The sequence below is a fragment of the Struthio camelus genome, chromosome 5, assembly GCF_040807025.1.
Source record: "Struthio camelus isolate bStrCam1 chromosome 5, bStrCam1.hap1, whole genome shotgun sequence".
In the NCBI taxonomy this organism is placed as follows: domain Eukaryota; kingdom Metazoa; phylum Chordata; class Aves; order Struthioniformes; family Struthionidae; genus Struthio; species Struthio camelus.
In genome coordinates this window covers 45,808,431-45,830,114 of record NC_090946.1, presented here as the reverse complement: position 1 = coordinate 45,830,114, position 21,684 = coordinate 45,808,431, and the positions used below count along the sequence as shown (strand labels likewise).

Below are 21,684 nucleotides of genomic sequence, written 5' to 3'. Positions count from 1 at the left end.
GAACACAGACCAGCTCATGCAAAGGCATCTTTATGCTGAACTCCACCACATCTAAGAAAACAGTAACTTTCCATGCAGATTAGAGGTGCAAATAAAATAGTCTTAGGGTCAAATATCAGCCTACTCAAAATGTTAAATCCCAGGAGTGTTTGACCCTGGTATGTAATCTATTAAATCAAAAGAAGAGAGATGTCAGATGAGAGAGATACTTAAAAGCAGATGGAGAATCATTTGAAGCTGCACCAGGCTAGATCCCTCCTTGACAGAGATTTACAGAGAGCTGTTGTGTACGACAACTGCTTCAATCAGATGGACGCTGGCTAAATCATTTGTAAAGGTTAAGAGCAATGCTGTAGGTTGTTAACAGTCAAAGGCAGTTGTAAAAAGCAGCTCTTACTGTTTAATTCTGTTTGCTTAGTTCACGCTCCATTTAATGTGGACGTGGAACATGTCCCACGCTCATGCTGTCTGTAGGAACTCCGCTTCAACTCTGGTTCTCGTTCACTGGGACGAGGCTGCAACGCATGTCTCGTAAACAGCAAAGAGGGATTTTTATTTGATGAAATGTGAAAGAAATGCCATGGAAACATTTCTGCTGACTTTAACTCTGATTAAACACAATGTTCCACAAGGCTTAAGTTGACCTTAGTTTCCCCTTGGGATTCTTTCTGCAGTTTACTTTGTCAGGAAGAGGTAGAAAACTATTCTCTTTAACCACAAAAAGAAGGGAGAGCACTGATGGCCAATGCCGTCTGTCTAATGCATATAGAGAAATACAGCTAGGCTACAGATTCTTTGTACAGGACCCTATGCTGCCTGGCAGCTGCCCTGGGACAGAGCTGCCTCAAGGTGAGGAGTGCACTGCCACTGGGCTGCAGTTTCCCCATGGCAGAAAAGCAAGCTGGACAACTTCCTAGCTCAGTCCCACCTGCTCGAGGCATTTACCACTCTTTTTCTTGGTGTAGTGTTTTGATGGCTTCATTGGCTTTTATTTTCTACTTTGCTGCTGTGTGATGGTTTTTCAAAAACTCAAAGCCCTTAAAATTTATGCTCCAGGAAGGTTCATAACCCCTTCAATGGAAAGAGTGACCCTAATGCCACGCAAAGTAGAGGCCCACTTCTAAAGCTTATGTGTACTATACATCCAGTGTGCCGATGGAGAAGGCAGAAGCCCTTACAGCTTATGTTTACTGCTGACAACCAGAGGCCTGGGCTCAGTCTCAGTGCATAGGCCGGTGCTGGGGTGAGGGTGGAGTGAGAATGGGCATTTCAAGCCCATTCTGGGATCACACTATGTGCCGTGAGCATGCATCAAAGCACAGCTTGAGCCCCCTGAATCAAAATCAAAGCTAACCTTGGTCAGAAATTTTGGTGCCTTGTTATCTTTCTCCTCTGAATTCAGAGGCTTGGACGTATGGACCAAAGCAGAACTTAACACTGTCAGTCCCAAAGAAGACCTCTTTGCCTCCTACCCCCTTTCACACTAAGGAGCTGCTGCCAGTCACAAGGCTCTCCACCTATGTTACCTGTCAACAGTAGTCAGCCAGTTTTCATCTGCCTCAAACGTCTCCAGAGTTTCCCGAGAAAGATCTCTCCTGACCATCAAAAGCAAAGCCATTGACTCGATCTGTTAAGATCCAGATGTTGGCAGTGTAAACAAACTCATATCGGCTTGGGGGTGGCAACAGCATCAGTCACTGTTCTAGCTTTTTGTGCTAAATTAACTGTGCTAAACTAAGGCAGTGACCGAGCAGATACTTGGAGAGCTCCAAACGCAAGTGGCTATCAGCACAGACCTCTTTGGAAGAAAGAGCTGCAAAAGAAGGATGTGTTTGCAGCCAAAGCAATGAGGAGGTAGTTCAAGGGACCTGAATGCAAAAGCTTAGAAAATGTGCCACGAGAAATCTGTGATCTAAAGAAAAAATTTATTGCTGGATTATTGGGCTCATATTTCCCAAATGGTCACCACAGGGGTAGTTGTACTGTGCAATCTTGGGGGTGGTGCAGGGATAGGAATGAGCGGCTGAGGGCTGTAAGCATGTTTGTGAAAAACTTGTAAATGAATACTGAAATTGGTGCTCTGGACGGTTTGTATGTACAGACATTAGTGATGCCTTTCTATACAGACCGGACTCTATCATTGCATTTGTGTTAATGGTGGGAGATAGTTCTGGTGTATCATGTGCAGTTCCACAGCAGCTTAGACCAACGTTAATGAGGGCTGCTGTAGCTCCATCCCTGTCCATATGCTCTCACCAACCCTGGAAGTCAGGCAGTGAGTCAGTTCAGAGAGCTGCTTTGATGGAAAATTAATTAAAAGTAAACAAACAAACAAGAAAGAAACTCAGTTTCCAGCCAGATCATCTACAGGAACTGGCTCACCAGGTAGCTGCATGGGCATCAGGACGAAAGAGGGTCAGATGTTTGCCAGGGGAGGTCAAGATCAGTTTAGGCTGATCTAAATCATGGTTCCTGTTGCAAACTGCACCTCACAGCCTATTTCAGAACAGGATAACTGCTATGGATCAGTAACAACTGAATAACTGGACCATGGAGACCACGGGAACAGACTCTTTTACTTGCAAATGATTTTTAAGGGCTGCGAGGGTATAGTCACAGCTGACTCAGGAGCAGAGAATGAAAGGGAAGAATCCAGCGGAGGGTGTGGAAAAGGCAACCTAGTACCAGGGAAACCAGAACCAGAAAAAAAAGGACAAAAAACGGGTTTTACATATGCTCTAGACTATGGGAAGGATGCTACCCAAGGTCCAAATGACAGCAGGAGTAGTCAAATCTTAAGGCAGGAAACCTCCAGCACCAGGTCCAGCCTCCAGTTTGAAAAGGGTCCCATACAGGTATGGACTGGACTGAATGGGATACTGACTTTCCGTAAGGGTGCAGAATAGCCTTACATGTGCAATGATTTGTGCTACATAAACAGTTAGCTTCAAATTGTTCCCAAGTCTCCATAAGGTTAAAGTTTTAAGTAGACGCAAAGGTCTAGAAAAAGCAAACGTAAGTGTCCACAGAGGCCAAGGTATTCTGCCTGGTCTGACACAGAAGAAGCAGACCACAGGATGGGCCCCTGTGTTAGAGATGTCCCCAAGAGCATGCTGGAAAGGCCAAACCTGGGGACAGTGTGCAGACACTGCTCTAACTTCCTGGGCTAAGAACAGGCAGGGCTCAGCCTTTCCAGAGGAAGGCTAATCCAGAACTGTATCATGGGCTGACTTCCTGACTCTGTCACAAGTTTCCATGGAGAAATCATGTATTTCCATCTGTAAGATGGAGATAACAAACCTCCCTCATTTTCCATGGTCACCATAAAGACAAACCCAGAGATATCGGAGAAGCAGAGTGTCTCCCCAGCAACAGTGACAACATTAGTCCGTAGGCAGGACTCAAGACACAGGCCCAGAGCATATGAAAACAGGTGTCATGAAACCGCAATTCAGATGAGATGACAAGCTGCTTAGGTTTACAAAAGTCAGAGCAAACTGAATAACCTGCAAGCGCCTCTGGGTCTTGGGTGATGCCTGCAAAACACCGTCTTATCTAGAAGGACAAAAAACCTGCACCAACTCCCCGCTGTCTGCACAATCTGCAAGTTTGTCTTGAGGGCATCTCTGGTGGAGCCCACAACAAACCCTGCATAATGGTGCGTGGGCTTCTAGCCAGAGTGCCCAGGTTTCTGGGGTGTGGGACAAGAAGCCTGGAAGCCCTCAGATCTGCAGCCTCCAGGATCCTTGACCGGTACTGGGGACTGCTCTCAGCCCTGTCCCATGGGGTGTCTTACAGCTACAAGGGGTTTTACCCAGCAGCTCTGTAGCACACTAAATGCAAGCAGCTGCTCTGCTTCAACTGAGGATTTTCTTTATTTGAGAAAGCAACACTCCAACAAATTTGTTTCTATCGCTTCTCAACACTGTCTGGAACTCATGAAAATCAGGAAGAAAACAGGAGGAATCTGACCAGTAAAGCCCAGCTGGGAATCAGGCTTGGCAGCATGGTGTGTAGGTGGGATTTAAATTCGTGGCAAAGACCTAATGTGTTCTCTTTTTCTCCTCAGCTTAAGGACATGGCAGAGCTAGGAACTGGCATGCAGAGGTGAAAGAAACGCAATGACAAAGTGCAGCTTGGGCCCAGACAAATGAGCTGCCTTTTTTACCTTCTGCTCCAATAGATACTAGTTTGACTCCTTTGCTGGCAATGAAATCCAGGGCCTTGTTCACATTGGAGATTTTGTGCACTCGCATTTTGCCTCTTTCAGGTTTAGCCAAACGTTCACCTGAGAAAAGAGAAAAAAGAAGTATTAGAAAATAATCCTGAACCTTTTCCTGGTAGATGTTTCCCCAGTCTGGTGGCTCCCACTGCTCAGCCAGGCAGAGGGTACACTTTCCTGAATCTCTTCTTGATGGTGAATGCAGGATGGCCACACTCACTCTGAAGTATCCGCAGAAAGAAACAGATAGAAAATTATCTTTTTGTTGTATCCCAGCTAATTTAATAACTGAGGCACTGCAGCGGAGTTCATGCCTGTACCATTATCACAGATAACAGCGCTCTGGGACGACACAAACCTCACCTCCTCACAAACACAGGTGAGGAGCTGATCTCCCGCATTGACAACACGGCACTTACAAAGCAAATCCCTTCCCTCTTGGAACTCCCTGTTGTTAAATATGAGGCTGACCTTGTATCTTGCCTTTTTTTCCCCCCAGACAGGATGCAGACCTCATTCCTAGGGGCGTAGCCTCCGCACTGACCATCACTACTGCATGTACCAGGAAATAAAATCACCTCTTCAGCGAGCAGCTTTCCATTAAACGCCTGATGTATTTCTACCTCTATCTAAGGGTCTCTGACACAACGGTAAGCGTTTTGAATGTTTATAATGAGGCAGACAGAAGGAAACAGCCTAGCTCTGAAATAAGAGCAGGTAAATCTCTGACAGAAACAAGTCTTACAGCAAACACCAGCTTCTGACTTGAACAGTACTAGAAGATTTTTAAAAGTGTTTTTTCTTGACCTTATTTATTTGAAACAATCAGTACAGTTATACTCTTCTTGATAGGCTGCCAGTAACAACTCATATAGCCTACTTATTACTAACACTAACACAACACTCACAGAAAGCAAATTAAAGCTTCTACAGACACATGGACTTTTCAAAGGAAACCTTACCAGAAACATAATCAGACAGGACATCAGAAATCACCCACATCACCCAGAAACTGAAAAAAACAGCCTGGGTTTCAGATTGCAAGCTCCAGAATACAAAAAAGATCCAAACAAAATACAAGAAGATTTTCCACTTTGAAAAAGAATTTATGGAATAACTGAAAAGAGATCAAACGGGCAAGTCGGGGCAAGTAATTTCTCACTCAGATCTATTCAGTTCCAGAGTCTCCTGTTCTATCTTGAGCCTGAATATTTAAGCTACTGTGAGCTGACTCAAAACCTGTACTTGAGGCTTAAGGGTGAGAAAGAAAAACACTTTTTAGATAACTCCTTTTCATCTTAAAACTCGAAGGCTTGGTTCCTAACAAAGGAGTGAGGAAAAGCTAAAAGGGAGAAAAATAGATTATCACCACAGCCATGCCCTCCAACGAAAAAAAATCTGGAAACGAAAATCCTTTCAAACTGTTTCAGTTACTACTGCAGGCTGGTGTCATTAGCTCTCAGGCTTAAGGAAGTGAAACACCGATTTCTGACAAGTTAGGTAAAAAGATGCATTTATGGTACTAGCTCCATCCTAGGATTAAGAAAATCTCTTTTGCTCTAATCGAGCCTGAAGTACACGTCACGGTGTGTTGCTTTCTTTATCCACTTGGATAATGTTAGTCATTGCGAACAGAAGTGGAAGCATTTTTTGCGACAGTTCCACAATGACATTTTTACACGTAGTTTCACAATAGACCTAAGCGGACTTATGCTGCCAACTCCCAACAAAAGGGGTTCAGCTAGTTAAAAATAACCACTTTCTTCAGCATTTGTGACTGAAAACTAGGCCTTGCACAAAGAAAAGGAAGAACAAAAAAGGAAAAGAGATCAGGTTTCAAGTGGGACAGCAAGGTGATCCAACTCACCTTGTGGCTGCATAATGCGTATTGCCAACACAAGCGAGAGCATCTGAGCTGCTCTTCCTCGGGCTGGGGAGAGGAGTGTTCCTTCGCACAGCAACGCAATCTTACAGCAGTTGATGGTGGCTGCAAAACTGCCATCTTCCTTTCTCTGCAATACCTGCTTTAGACTTTTTTTTTTTTTGGCTGAACTTAAACCGTTTCCTTCAGACTTGGATTTTATTACACACTTAGATTTCCAGAGCAAAGCTTCATTCTGTTCCATCACATATATTATTAATGATTTAGACTGCTAAAACGGAAGCGTGCTAGAAATACACTCTACTTTCCGATAGTTGCATCACTGCTTTATTTCTCAGTCCTTCTCCTAGTTGAGACAATGAAAATGGTCTACGCATTTCCATTCTCCGATTCTCATGTACTAGCCCAAGGCTATAGATTAGAAGCCAAGCAATGCAAGAAAGTGTTAGTATACAAGTTCTTTACAGCAGAATTTGTTTAGGAAAAATTTCAATTAGTCACTCCTTCTGTTTGGGAAAAAAAAAACCTTACAAATTTATTTTAAAAGTACCAAATGTGGCCTCAGCCTTTTTCAGTTTGATAGTATTATTTTTAAAATGGCTTTACCAGAAGAAAGAAATATATGCAGTAAAACATAAAAGTGTATGTTTTGGGCAATTTCTATGCGGCCAAATTGCTACTTTCCACCATGAAAGCCAACGGAGGAGGATTTGTGATGAGAAAGTCCCAGGAGCACCTGTGAGGTTTCCCCCTCAACATCCTGCTGGGGGGGGCAGGGGGGGCTCTGGCTGAGCTGGAAGGGGACTTTTCAGCAGCACAGTTTACCATTAGAAGGTACCAGACTTAGTAAAAAAAAAGGCTCTTCTGTGGAAATGTACAGATTTTGAAGAAAAAAAACTTTGCTTTGATGAGAACTAAATTCCAGCATGGAATTCAAATCCGGTCAAAGTGAGAAGGCACGGCAGGGTGAGGGAGAAGGGGAGGCATCTTGCTGGAGGAATATCTACCTGAACAGACTCAAGTAGAGCAGTGATTGCCCTGTCACTGTGTGCATGTATTATTCTTGGAGAAGGAGGGAGGCATATCGGGTATGGCCACGTTCTACAAGACAGGGAACGCATGGGAGTACTGGTGTGGTGGTCTTCAGCACACCTGGTGCTGGTTCTTCTGCAGAACATGCCTGTTTCCAACACTTTGGGAAGTCTTGTAGGGTGGGAAAACTGCTTCCTACCTGACTTAGCTGCATTACAGTGATGCTTCCCAAAGGACATGCAGGGGGCCAAGCCAGTCTGCACCGAAAGGTCAGCTCTCACACAGCCCCAGCCACACCCTCACTCATCCTATGGCCTCTGACAGTTTTCTGGCTGCCATCTCCACCCCTCCTCCCCAGTGCAGAGACAGCCATGACTGTATGTAGCCTGTGGAAGACAGGAGATAATGTTCCCTCCTTCCCACATATCCAGGCCAGACTACCATGTGGAGGAGGCACTCAGCTCTGCGTAACTCTTGGCCAGTTATTACCAGTGCTCTCACAGCTGGACTCTCTTGCTGCCATCACTCTACCCATAGCTTATCTGGGTTAGAGGAAAAGATCAGCCTGCACAGAGCAACCTTGCCCACTTCAGAGCCCACTCAGCAGAGTTCTGCAATTACCCAAAATATGGGAAAAGGAAGATCTGGAGAGAGCCAAGAGCTAAATGGAAAAGCCAGACGTTGGAACTATCAGGCTAAAAGCCATCCTGAGTCTCACTGTTTTGGCAGGTGATCAGCAGAAACTACAGCAGGAATATAAAGGCAAGCCGCCAGTGGGGAAGGCACCAGTAGGAGATTCCTTCCCCCACGCTGCTCCCAGGGCTGTGCTAGGAACCACTGGGTCACCGCTTCCCAAGCTAAGGGCCCAAAGGGCTACCAGTGGGTCAGCAGTCCAAAGGAGACTCAGTAAGAGAAGTGAGGCTCACAACGGGAAGAGGAACCACTAATGAAGGAAATGACATAGGAAAAAACAGTGGTGCTAAATTCCTCCTCTTTTGCCATCATTTGTCATTGTACCCAGCAAAACCGCACTTCTACTTTCTGCCAGCTCTAAGGAAAGGATGCTTGATCCTTAGTATGTGAAGGAGCACAGTCCCGAGGGCTGCTAGCCCACAGCACCTCCCCATACCTTTGCCCATTGGTCATCTAGTGGCAGGCTATGGGTGCAGAGCTGCTCTGTGGTGGATGAGGAACTGCTGTGCTCACTCTACTGCTGTGCTTGGAAGCTGTTAGCTTCTCCCCAAATCGGGGGGGGGGGGGGAGGGGAGGGATCAACAGGCTAAAGGGGATCGAAAGGCTATTGAAGGGACAACAGGAGAGGAAGAGTGAGAGGTGAGGGCAAGGAAACTAAGCTGTGAGTGGTGTGAGGCATGAGACCTGCTGCTTTAGCACCCAGCCTGCCACACTTATCCTCCCTCCCCCATACATCCTCCTCTTCCCTATCTTCCAGCTCAGCAACCAGAAACCAAACCTTCAAGGTCTGTCTGCCCCTGCCTCTAGGCTGCCATCCTCCTCTGCAAGCAAACCATTCAGCAGTAAGATAAATTCAGAAGATAAACTAACAGAACTTCATTAGGTAGTAGCTTCTTACAGGCACTGCAGAAGCAGTATGTGGGTGATAAAGCTCTGATAATATTTTGAACTCTGATCCCTCCAAACCACCATCATCAGCAAAAATCAAGAGGTTTTATCCTATCTCCACAAATTCTCCAGAACACATATACTGACGATACCTTTGCAGGAGTTGGGAGGGAGGGTTGGAGGAGGGGCAGAGGGAAGGTGGTCTGAGTTCCTCTATCACGGCAATTTTATTGGAAAACATACGAAGAAAGGGAAGGGTGCAAGTCACAGGATTGTTATTGCAGGCTCAGATGTCAGCAAAAGAAAGTCTGTGAGCACAAGGCCCCAGTTCCACACATACAGACTTATCTCCTCTGATGCCTCTCACAAAACTTTATTAAGGTATTTATTTTATCAGCACATGAATAGAGATTATTTTATGAAATAATCCCTGTTCGGGGGGATCACTGTCAAGTAGAAGGACATTCACGATAGGGAGTCAAACCAAATTCGACCTAAGAACTTGTTCACACCACGGTTTTTATTTCAGAGTGTGTTTTCTGGGATTCAGCTTTTTGTTGGAGATTTTTTTTTTTTCCTGAAGGCTTGAGCACAGAGCTCAGACTGAAACTAGACCGGAAAAACTTCAGTCATAGCTGGAGCTGAACTACACCAGAAGATTTACTGGTTTGACTCCTCTCTTCCAATAACTTCTATCCTATGCGCACTGTCATGAGGATGTGGTATGATCTGCCAGTGCAGCATTCCCACACGCTTCCCAGAGCAGCTTTGTCAGTCCTGCCAAGCAGTAAGAGAGGTTGCCTGAGCCTTCACAGGAGGCTGTGCATTTTTACGGGCAGAGGAAAGCCCAGAGGCAGGAGCAGGAATGCAATGGGCAGTGTGCAGAGGCTGAGAAGCTTGGACCATATTCCCAAAGCACATTAATGGCCACTGCTGGAGACAAGCCTCTGACTCTGATTTGTTCTGAATCAGAAAACAGCTGTTCTTATATTCCAGCAAAATCTACAGCATCACAGCCCTTGCTGCCCTATTCTGCGGGAAAGGGGGAGGAATTTCCAGCTGGGCTGGCAATGCTAAGGACGCTTAAGAGCACCACACAGAACCTCTCTCACCTGAAATGACTTCCAGAAGTAACATGAGTTTAAGACCATCCCTGAAATCTTCCTCTATGTTCTCAATCTGTGTCCCGGCCTTGCGGAGGTGAGAATTACACCATGCTGTAAAAGTCTAAAACACAGGAAGAAGAAGAAAAAAAAAAAGGCAGTTAGTAATCTTCCCAGAGGCCAAACAACACTTCAGAACCAAAGCAGTGGTGCTAGGATACCACGATATAGATTCAAATGACAGTTAGATTATCATCTTTTCATCGCTGTCCTTGCAGAGAACAAGTGCTAGTACCTAAACACCCAAAGAATTTGCAAGGTCCTTCCATGAGTGTGGAGTCTGACAGAGGCAGTCACTTCACAGCTCTGTCATGTCTGATCTTCTAGAGAGACCCTTAACATTTGCATTCAGTTTGGAATGCCCAGAAATTGATTTTAAGACATGCTAAGCTCTCAAAGCTCCTATGGACTCCAGCTCGTGTTAGGCAATACATGCCAACACAGTATGAGGGAGAAAGGTAATCAGTATACCAGATCTCCTTGGCTCTAGATAGGCGATTGAGAAAAAAAAAAAAAAAAGACCACCCTTTTACTGCCAACTGCCTCCAGTCTACTCCATCACCATTAAACACTGCAGCCCTTAGGCAGGCACCAGGCGACAGACTACAGAGTGCAGAGCTCCGAAACCCCATAAAGGACATCTCAGTAAGGTCTGTCCTGCTGTATATGTTCTCTCCAACTCACTGCTAAGCAGACCACCTCTGCGACTATTTCACATTGCCCTGGTAGCTGCAGCAGCTGCTCACATGGAGGAGTAAATGCTTTCTGAACAATGATGCTTTCAGCCATCTCAACAGTAGTACAGGTGCTGGAAAGAATAAAAGCAAGCACTGCCTAACACCACTGTTGACTGTCTAGCACAAACTCCCAAACTCCCATTGCTTGACAGCGTTTCGCAGAGGGGTTACTGCAGCCACCTCAGTGATAGAAATCACAGCTACTCTGTAATTTGTGACGCTATGCAGGAGCACTGGAGTAATTATATGAGTCTGAAGTGCAGGAGGGATGAGGGCCAAACTGCAATGGAGTCACTGGCATTAAGGCTAAACAACACCCTTTTTGGAAATGCCTTCTCGCCTTAAATATAGTAATTCTGACCTCAAGTGGTCAGGACAGAGGATCTCTCATATGAGAAAAATGAATATCACCACAACTGATGACAATACACATTTTCTGTGGTTGCGTTTTGTTAGCTCATGTTCTGAACAATGGACATGTAGGGCACCAATGGGGGAAGAGACCATCTCATCAGTTATGAGCAAGACCCAAGCCACAGTCTAAACTTCCAAGATATGTGATAACAGAGATAATCACAGAAGCCACATGAATGGCTCTGAAAGAGAAAGGTAAGTGCTATGCGTGGAAGGTCAAAACACAAGAAGCGAATACAAAAATACCTCAGACTTGAAGCATGGCATACTCTCAACTAGATAAATAAAAGAACCCAATCTGGAAATCCAGAAGCAGCTTGTAACAAAAGAACTGTCTGAGGAGCAAACGGGAGCAACTCGTTCTTTCAGGGCTGACAAGTTTGCCCAAGTGCTAATGAATGCATTTCATACTGTTTGAACAGGACACCAACAAAACCCTTTCCTTTATACAATGGATAACCCCTCAAACAGTCTCTAAATAGAAGGATGAGGCTACTCAAAAACTGAGCTGCTTCAACAGCTCAGTGCTACCACAGAAAGGAGAAGGTCTTTCTCCCCCTCTCTCTCCCAGATATGCTTCCAGAGTCGGTTCAACTCCCTGACCTAGAAAAGAACTATCTATTTTCTTCGGTAAGGCTGGTCTTCTGCTGAGTTAGTGCACGGACACAGCTCAGCAGTCTAATGAGCCTCTGCAAGAGAAAATTGGGCATACGTGGGCCAAGTAGGAGGGTAGACCACAGCAGTCAAGCCATCTTGGGCCGCTGGGGAACTGCAGCAAAAAGGAGACAGCTGATACAGAACAAGGCATGCCAAAAATTTAGAAATGCTTCACCACTGTGTACACCATGCATAAGATGTCAAAAGAAAGACTGCCTCAAATGGCAAAGAGCATCAAGTTTTTCTCCTATTTGCTGGACTTCCTCTATTGACCTACTTATATCTGTGCTTACATGACTACAAATAGCATAGCAGAATCTTTTCTAGGAAAAAGCATTTCTTAACAGCTAATGAGCTTTCTATTGCTGTGTTCGGGCCTTGCTCTCTGCAGGGGCTGTGGGATGCAACAGGATAACAGCACAGCTGTAAATACTCTCTTGGCAATAGCCCTTTGGACAGGTACGTGTATTGTGAAAGCCTAGGATCTCTATTTTCAAGATGGCCTGGTTTCCTTCCACTTTTGCAAGTTTAAAGAAGAATAAGCTATTAAGCATCTTTTATTGCCTTTTATTGTTATTCCCTTGAGAAATAAGAGTGATTTTATTTGAAAATGGGCCCTGTATCCTGAAGTAGGCCCTTTTGGCACTACTTTCTTCATTCTACCACCTGTGCTTTATTACACGTGAGAAGAGGTTCGTTCATCTTGCCTTTTGCAGTAAGGCTCCCTCATTCCTCTAAAGGGGCAAATGACAGCACAGAGAAGCTTTCAAATGCTACACCGTCATCACACATCAAAGTATGGCAGCAAGTTATGACAGGAAGGATGTAGACGTCCACTTAGGGTTGCAGACGGAGCAAGATACCTAGAGCTAGCGACTGGCCCTAGGTCACATTACAGATCTGCGTTGAAGCGTGAAGAAGCCCAAGATCTAACTCACAAAGCCACCAGACTGCATTTTTACTTCTTGTACACCTTCCCTGAAGCTGCTTCACAGTTTTGCTGTCCATCAGCCTAAAGCATGTCAGGAAGCTCTGCTCTAAATAATGGATAATCCCAGCACAGCTCAACCAGGCTTCTCCTTGTACATTTTAAGGATGATGGAGGGTGACCAGGATTACACCGCCAAGTAACACAGATGAAATTAAAAACAAATCACAAATCTTCTAAACTCTGCATTACTATAGAGCCTAGGATAATAACCAGACAAGTGAGACTAGAACAACTATATTCTACGATGATAGCACATCTACGATCTACAATCGTAGATAGCACCCCAGCTCCTCTGCTGGAGTCATCTCCATCAGATTGTGGCCTTGGATGTGCTGAGGCCAGACATTTCTGCAAAGCATGGCCATTGATAATCAATGACAGAACTGGTGTTTCAGCTCCTCAAGGAGGTGGACTGTTAAGGGTTAATACAGAGAGTACCTGCAGTTCCCAGGCAACAACTCTCAGACATTTTCTCAGGGCACCCTTCAGATCCTACACTAATTCCAAAATATAGTAACCAGCACAACAGCATCTGGGAACGGTAACAAGCTGCAGCCCTGTGAAGATGCGTTAGGCCATTTTACAAGAAGGCAGGATGATGAATGCTTTAATAAGAGTGGGCATTTATTGCAAAGGGAATTGCACACAGTTAGCCTCACAGACCAACCCAAAAGAACATCATTTAAAACATAATAAGCAGAAAAGAGCTTTATGTTACGTTTGCTGCATATACTGCACAAGGATAAAATACCTCTTTATTCCAAAGTAGCAAATTGGAAGGAGATTTGACAGATGCCATGAGAGAAGCCAAGGGCTGAAGAAATGTAGCAGAACGGTGCGGGAGGAACAGGAGAAGAGAGGAGAGTGAAATTTTTGCTGTCCACTGGGTCTCGCAATTCTGGCAATCTTGGTTGGGGCCACTTTTACTGACTTGGCTTCCTGCATCAGCACAGGATCCTTTTTTGTTATTCTGGGAAGCCTACTGAAACCACCCACTCATCCCATCCATCCTCTGAGCAATAAACCCACTCCCCACACCCTCAGCCACAGCCAACGCTGATGGTGGTAGTGGTGGCGGCAATCAGCACCTGGCAGCCGTTAAACCCTGCTGCACTTCCTGTCATCAAGAGATAGGTTTTTGAAAGAGGAAAGGGCTGTTGGGAGCAGCCAGCCTTACTTCCGGCGCAGGCCCAGCCCTGGGAGCAGCCAGATGAAAAAAGCACCTGTGTCCGCTAGGGTGACGCGAGACAGGCTACAGTGCAGCAGAGATGGCAGTAACAACCAAGGACAGAAACCGAGACCCTTGGAAACCCTGTCTCCTTAGTCCTGAACTCACATTGCTGCTCTGAAGTAACAGACGTGCTTCTTTGCTGTTTTCAGAAGCCTGGAGATTGTTCTCTCTCTTACTGCTAGCTCCTTGTCTCAGAGAAGGGGAAACAAATACTCTGTTAATCTCAAGGTTTATGAAGATTTTGCAGAAATAGAAAACAATACTTACTGCTGCTAAATAGCAGCTTAGGCATGCTGTCAACTGAGCCTTCTTCATACAAATCAAAGTCATGTCATGCACCACAAATTGTCTATGGTAACTTGACAAAAGGTGCAAACAGAGCTGTGTTTCTTGTCCCTTCAATCTTTCCATATGCTGTACTCTTCATTTTTTGACACAATAGATCCCCGAGACCCTAGTAAGGGTCCACTTCTGCTGCAGTGTTCACAACGTAGTGCTGCCCAGTGAAGGAGCATGTGTGAGTATGCATTTATTCATCCATTCTCTCTGCCTCCCCCTGCTCCCATCTATAGCTATGACTTGTAACTCTTTTTTTTTGTACCTCAACTTCATGAGCAGCATCTGAGACAGAGATCACCTCTTGCCAGGCATGTGCTAGGTGCCATACAAAGAACAGGATCTTCAAATTCTACCACAATATAACCTACCGGGTAATAAAGAGTAAAAAAACTCACTAAAAGCAAACAAATGCGATTAACTGTTCTGTTGCCTCAGCTTATCAGACAGGTTTACTGCCAGGATAACTTCTGCAGGCCTGCCTACATATCCAGGCACACGCATCCTTTTTCTGACACTATGGAAAAATCCCTGCTTCTTCAGAGTTCACAAGATGTCAAAAAGCAATAGCCTGATGATTGCTGGAGGTCCTGCAACCAAAGCTGAGACAGCATCTTCTGCTAGCTCATTCCAGGTATCTGCCAGTCCTGCCAACTGTAAAGCTTCCTTTGGTTCTCCCTGTACTATAAACGCACACACATACACACACATTCTGGCACTCTTTGCACTCCCCAAACTTTTTCTTCCGTTCCTGAAAGGTCAATCACCTGGACCTTTCCTCTTTGCATCATCCTTTCCAAATTCTGTACCTTTCTTGTACCAAATTAGCTCACAAAACATTCCTGAGATTCAGAGAAACAGGACAGTAAGCCAACCTTTTTAAGTTAAGAGAATGCTTCTGCTTAGAAAGCAGCAGCAAGTTGCTCACAAGTGACACTGCTGAAAGCAGAACTAGAGAATTCTTCGCTGTGAGAAAAGAAGGCACTTCAGCCTCTGAGCAATTTTAGCAATGTAAATGTCAAAGCCATCACAATGACACAAATGACAGATATTAAAAAAAAAAGGCAGTTTTATCTCTTTGTGGCTGTGACATGACATTCCAGCTTTATCTGACCTTTCCAGATGCTCTTTACTTCTCTCCTTGCTAAATCACTCTTCCATGCAGCCCTGCTTTCCATGGGTGGGCATAAACTTGCTGGAACAGCCAAGAGACTGCCATATTTGTATAAAAGCCCCAGAGAAGCTGTAATTGAGCCAGAGCAGTCCTGCTTGCCTCCTGTCTGACAGGAGAAAGTTGTCTGGGGTAAGCAATCAAAGAAAAAATTCACTGGAGCGCGGCTTTACCAGCACACCACTACCATGCTTGAAGGGAGGCAGTGTTCATAAGGACACCCTCTTCCTTGTGCCTATACTGGGGGATGAATTTTAATTAGGTATTTGCACATAGCTCTTCTGTTGAGCTGCGTCCACAAAGGTTTGGCTTCTATTAAGAAAGGGATGGGGTAGCAACATTTTACACTGTCTGCACATGCGCTCTACAAAGTGAGGTCTTGAAAGTTGTAAGCTACAGGTCCAGGCGTTCTTCTGGTGTTGTAGGCAGAATGACAGGAAGACTTCCTTCCCAACCACCAGAAAAGCAAGCAGGTTGTGGATACATATTCAAACGACACATCGTGCACAGCTGGAAAATTAAATCAATTTACCCAGCTGCAAGCACTTCTCTTCTGAAAGTTATGTGTTCAGAAGAGTGCACCTGTGCTTTTGAATGCACAGTCACAGCCTGCATTTGCTGCCTGGTTTGAAAGCAAACACTTTTCAGTGCCTGCTTAGCACACAATACCATGCATTACAGGACTGCTTACACGGTTCCACCAGTTCTTGCAGCAAATTCTACAGCCAATTCCACACTGCAAGGAATTTTATTTAAATGAAATTATCCGGAACAGCGATTGAGGCACTCGCCCAGTAACGACTAATAGTTTATTAAGAACAGGCAGAAAACTGCTGCACACAAGGCTTCTTTAAGCAATAAAATTACTAATAAAGCAGTTTCAGCTGCCCCACAGTTGGATCCTTTCCACCTTGGCAGTCTGGGAGCTGAATATACTGTAGCAAGTAAGAAGGATCCTAACCCACAGTCTCCACAAACCTCTCTCTACTTCCACTTGAACATGTAGACTAGGGCATAATTGCCTTATTAATCAGAAACTTATGGGCTAAAAGACTGAGAAAGCCATGAAATGTCTCTTGACTATCCGGTCCAAGTTTCCCTGAACTCAGCACTAAGTCGTTGCTAGCATTAACCCCTAGAGTCTCATGTGATTTTCCCCAGCCTGACGCTACTGCTCTCCGACAGTTTCTGTAGCACTCCTTTCCCCTGCCCCCATTTCACACCTTACGGCATCTGGAAGAATTGCTGGCTCATCTGGTCCCTTGGCTACTTGTCACCCACCCCCTCCCTAAACTCAACACAAGCTTAGAAGACAGGCTTGGCTGCAGCTTTGTTGCCTGCCCAAGGCTGTGGTACAAGCTGACAAGGTGGTGCTCAGTTATTTTGAGGAGTTACAAAGTAATCCCGGATCCTGTCAGCTCCTTGGCACAAGAAAGGCCATGGCTGGACATAATAGATCACACTAACAACCCTAGTGAAGAAAGCTGGGCATCAAAAGGGGCTTTCATGAACTACAACTGTGATCAAATAAGCCCAAACAGTCTCCTGGCCCAACTAGTTTCTGTGCCCACAGCCTTCAAGTGACAGAAACTTTATTCATGTATATATTACTGGTTTTCAGCTGGGACAGAGGAAGTGCAGTCCTACAGCCCCCACCTCTGTATACTATACCCCTTAGTTTATTCCCCTCGGGGTACTTAGAGCTGTATTACAATACCCAAAACACTCACAGACGGCTGTCCTCACCTTGCAGAGGAGCTCCTGGGTTCAGAGAGCTCCTCTACACAAACCTCCTCACAGCTCCAGGGAGCTGCCCAAAGTGCTTTTTGTGTGAACCTGAATTAAGAGATCGGCCACCATTTACTCCACCCTCTAGTTTCTTCTTCTAACCTGAAATACAGCTTTGACTCCACTGCATAGTGCTTTGTATTTAAAGCCACACCACAATTTCCAAAGGAAGAAAGGCAGTTGGTAAACCCTTTCAGCCTTGAGTTCCAGAGCCCATGCCCCAGGATGCTGCGGTGGTTCAAAGGGCCTGATCTGTGTTGAAGAGTTATGCTATCACTTATTGGCATCTACTGAATGACGGGTGAGACCAAAGTACAATGAAGAATTTTGCTTTCCCAAAGGATTAGTCAATTGTGTAAGAAAGGCTGAAGTTATTAAACACATATTCAGAAAGAATCATTAAGAAAGAATCATGCCACTTGCATCAGTGATACTGTCCAGTTTTGGTTTAATTGTATGTGCTAAGTTTTAAGTGTGGCTGAAAGACAAACCACCATAGCCACACTTTCTGAAACACTACTTACTGAAGAGGGCAGATGTCATTATATTGTACGGCATGTTACCAGCATCCTCCTAAGGAGCCATTCGGTAGCTGGATAAGTGAAAAAATAGGGGTGAACAGGGGGTGAAAAGAAACATCGTAAGTGCGCTTGCATCTCCCAGCTCCAAGTAACAGCCCCTGAAACTCAGCAAGTTACAGCTCAGTCAATGCTTCTCAGCATATGTGGTTTCAGCGACTTCCCAAAACCGGCTCTGCAGCTCACGATGAAAACAACACCAAAGCAGCAAGAGGCCCAGTCCTAACTGTGCCTGCACAAGCCAGGCTGCATCCCACAGGGAACGCAGTATTTGCCACCAGAGTCCCTCCCTATCCAGAACAGCTAAAAACCAAGGTACAGGGAAAATAAACTTCTCCTAACAATAAACTCATCCTTTTGGACAGTGGAAATGAATCAGCAAATTGCCTGCAATAAGCTCAAGTAAATTCAGTGTAGGGGCTTTTCATTTTTGCTCTGTGGAATACAGTTACCGTGTTGCACAATTTTTAATTCTCCTCTCCTGGAGGGCAGGAGAAAAACAAGCTGGAATCCCTTCCACGCTTGTTTTCCCTGGAGTGGCGTTAACTGCTCTGGAGTCAGAATGATCTTTTTATTAGCTAACAAGAGCAAGAACAGAAATCTCAATCCAGTGCACTTCCCTTCCAACACAGGATAAATATTTGTTTTTCTCCACATTTGTACCTCCGGCACCTTTATCTCTATTACTGCTACAGATCTGCACCATTTCAGGAAGAATCTGCTTCTGGCACTGGAAAGCTACTGACCATTAAATCAATGAGTTGGGCGGCATTTCAGACCAGCAAAGTACGAGCACTCTTTATCCCAGAGTTACCAGGGAGTGCTATTAGCTAGGAAGCTACAGGAAGGCTTCAGACTTGCAAAAACAATGCACAAAACTGAACAATGAGATCAACAGGGTAAGAACACTAAAAGTATGATCTTTTATAGTTTACTGTGAAGGTCAGACTAGCAAGACTCTTCATTAGGCATTTCCCTAGCCTATGAAATCAGCTCATAAATGTCAACTCATTTAAAGCTCTCGTAACAAAAGTTAAACAGAGCTAGCCTCTGCACTTTATATCCTGAGTGTCCCAAATGCTTTATAGCGTTTGAAGAGATGCTGAAAAAAACATCTTACTGAGTACTAGGATGCAACCATTTATGGAATGAAAAGCGGCAACAAAGCACTGCAAACAAGAATGAAAACAATCTATTCAGTTCAGAGATGCTCAACTCAACTATCCAGCACAAAACTGGGTCAGGACCCTTGGATAAAAACCTTCACAAACAGTGTCGTGTCACTGATAGCAGGTCTATATTTTAAATCTCACCAGACAAAGTTTCTCAGACCATTTACTCAGGCCCAGGACTGAGTTCCAAGGGAGGTACCCACTCAGTCATAGGGGAAGGCTGGGAGGAAAGATAGCGAATGCCTGGGCGCTGTAACACAGGACACATGGATCTGGTCCAGCCCTGCTTTGCTTGAGAAGACAGGATAAGGTCTGAAAATGTTTCAGCGCGGCTATCTCTGTAAAGATGCCGCTGCCTTGGCTTCAAATTGTCCTTTTGGCCATCATCTATCTCCCTGACTCAAAATGCTGTTGCTTCCTTAAATTGCAATTTCTCAGGCTCCAGCATGGCAGCCTGTCCTTGGACGTAGCCAGCATCAGCCACACGCGCGTGAGCCAGCAGAAGGGGCCGACCATGCCTGGATCCCAGGTCCCTCAATGTGCAGTGCTCTCATCCTCGTTCACAGCTGCGAAACGTGCCACTCCCAGCTCCAGAGGTTTCTTCTTGTCAACCAGGTTTGCAATTATTAAAATCCTTAACTTGATAAAGTGATTTTCCAGAATTAACAAAATAGCTTCTGGGTCAAGATAACTGTGACATATGCACACTACCAAAGAAGCAAGGGCCCTGGAGACAGACAGGGACCTTACGGTAGTAGGGACTACACAAATACAGGCTGAAAAGCTGCTCCCTGCCCCAAAGCACTTTCCATGTAAGACTCAGATGAGACAGTAGATGCACTGGATCTCAAAATAATGAGGCACTCTCAGCCAGGGTGCTTGGCAGTGGCCTCAGCACACCCACAACCTACCTGCTGTCAAGTTCTTTACAGAAATCATAGTCAAAGAGAGATTTAATCCAAAAAAGACAGTGAGATAAACTACAGCATTCCCAGCTGTCCCTATCAGATAAAAGCCACAAACAGTTCACGCAACCCCTAAAAGCAATGTAAATGCATCTGGACAGCAGCCTCCTTTGCAAGACCCTACGACTGATTTCCTCACACTATCAAAGTTACGTTCTGATGCTTTCACCTTGCTCTCAGAAGCTACATCCTGTTACCATGGTGCAATTTATTTTAGCTTGGTCTATGCAGTTGCTGTTGGCAGTCTAATAGGAGGGGAGATGACGAGGGGGAATTGTGGCTATCAATAGCAGGTTCCTCCCGAGAGAGAGAGAGGCAGCACAAACGACCTAGGAAGCACTTGTTTGAAAAAGTAATGAGCAGGCTATGACAGCTGGCATCAGGGGCTGACAGAGGTGAGAGCTCACATCTCACAGCAAAGAGACGATAAGAAGAAGGGGAGAGATCCTGTAGTAGGGCCTTCAAAACAACGGTACTTGAAGTTTAATGAGCCGAAGAAAGGGGAGTCACCCATGAGATGTGAACTGCAGGGCATGTCTGTAAGTGATGCCTTAGAAAAAAATGTATCTGCTGCAGCTGTTTGGGTGAGTATGAGCGTGACTGGATTGCTTTACGAAGGTCAGAAAAAAGGATGCTGCAGTTACCGAGACACAAGATAATCAAAAGCCCAGGTGGGAGTCTTAGAGAAGATCCACCAACCATTCTGGAGGAAAATGAAATACCAGGTGAGAGCAGGGAATGTCATGTCTGTTATTGGATGAAAGGATTTAATTGACCTGGGTGGAGGCAAGATTTTAAATATTTATATAAAGTCACTGTGAAAAAAAAGTCCCACTTCTACTTTGTGAGCACTAAAATGTCTTTAAAAAAATTAAATGCAGAATTAAAGCCTAGGAAGTTCTGATTCTGAAATCATCCAGCTCCCCCAGCCCCTCCCATCTCCTACAACTGAAAAACAGAGTAAGATATAATTTTAACATGAAAAGAGGCACCATGAAAAGGTGGAACTGCTCCTCTGTGTATCCCCTGGGTAGCTGTGCTCCTTTCATTCACACACTGAGCAGCAGGAGTTATCATTTTTCACTGCTGTTAAGCCTGTAAAGCCAGCACAGATGACCCAGAAGGTGCTGAGCTCGATACATGCATGAAGAGACGTGGATCCTTACTGCGGCACAAGATTGCCAGCGTGTCTCACTGAACCTGCAGGCCTTTAGCAGCACACAGACAAGCAGCACCAGGAGGATCAGAGCCTCAGTGACTTACTGGAAGTTTTATCTGACCACATGCATTTCTCTTCCAAGGCTGTTACTCTCAAGTGGGTGCTCATGTTTGCACAGCTATAGTTTCTAGTGTGTTTTCACTTGTAGTTTAAATACTCTACATATCCAATAGTGAAGACGACAGTAAATTCATATACCTGAGTGTCTGTGTGCCCTGTGATTGTGGAAAGAGATATTTATTAAGATAATGGTCATATTTAAAATTGAATTGCATGGTGACCATTTTTAATTGGCTATCAAAAGCGCTAAAGCTACTGTGGGTGGTGAGATTATACAGATTGTCTTTTATGGGATCTCAAGACATATTCACTGTTAAGGCATGAATGTGTCACCTAAGAGCTGAGCTAAAAGAGGATTTAAATTACCTATACTAGCAGAGTAGCAAGCTGTTTCTCAGTGTGCAATTTTGGGCAAGGAATAGTCTAATTAGTTAGCATCTTCATGGGCCCTAAGGCCTCTGCAGGCCAGGGCAAGTTTGTAACAC

The 21,684-nt window shown here is 44.9% G+C and overlaps 1 protein-coding gene across 4 annotated transcripts in view; it reads right to left on the bottom strand.

Annotated features, from left to right (window-relative positions):
* The window catches only part of ACTN1 (actinin alpha 1), a 94,455-nt gene that overhangs the window by 40,064 nt on the left and 32,707 nt on the right, over positions 1–21,684 (bottom strand). For all 4 annotated transcript variants that reach the window (XM_068946189.1, XM_068946191.1, XM_068946190.1 and 1 more), the window contains exons 2-3: positions 9,830–9,944; positions 4,169–4,288 (exon numbers count right to left, since the gene is read on the bottom strand). In XM_068946189.1, coding sequence (XP_068802290.1) covers positions 4,169–4,288; positions 9,830–9,944 — 235 coding nt within the window. The remainder of the gene's footprint in view (positions 1–4,168; positions 4,289–9,829; positions 9,945–21,684) is intronic.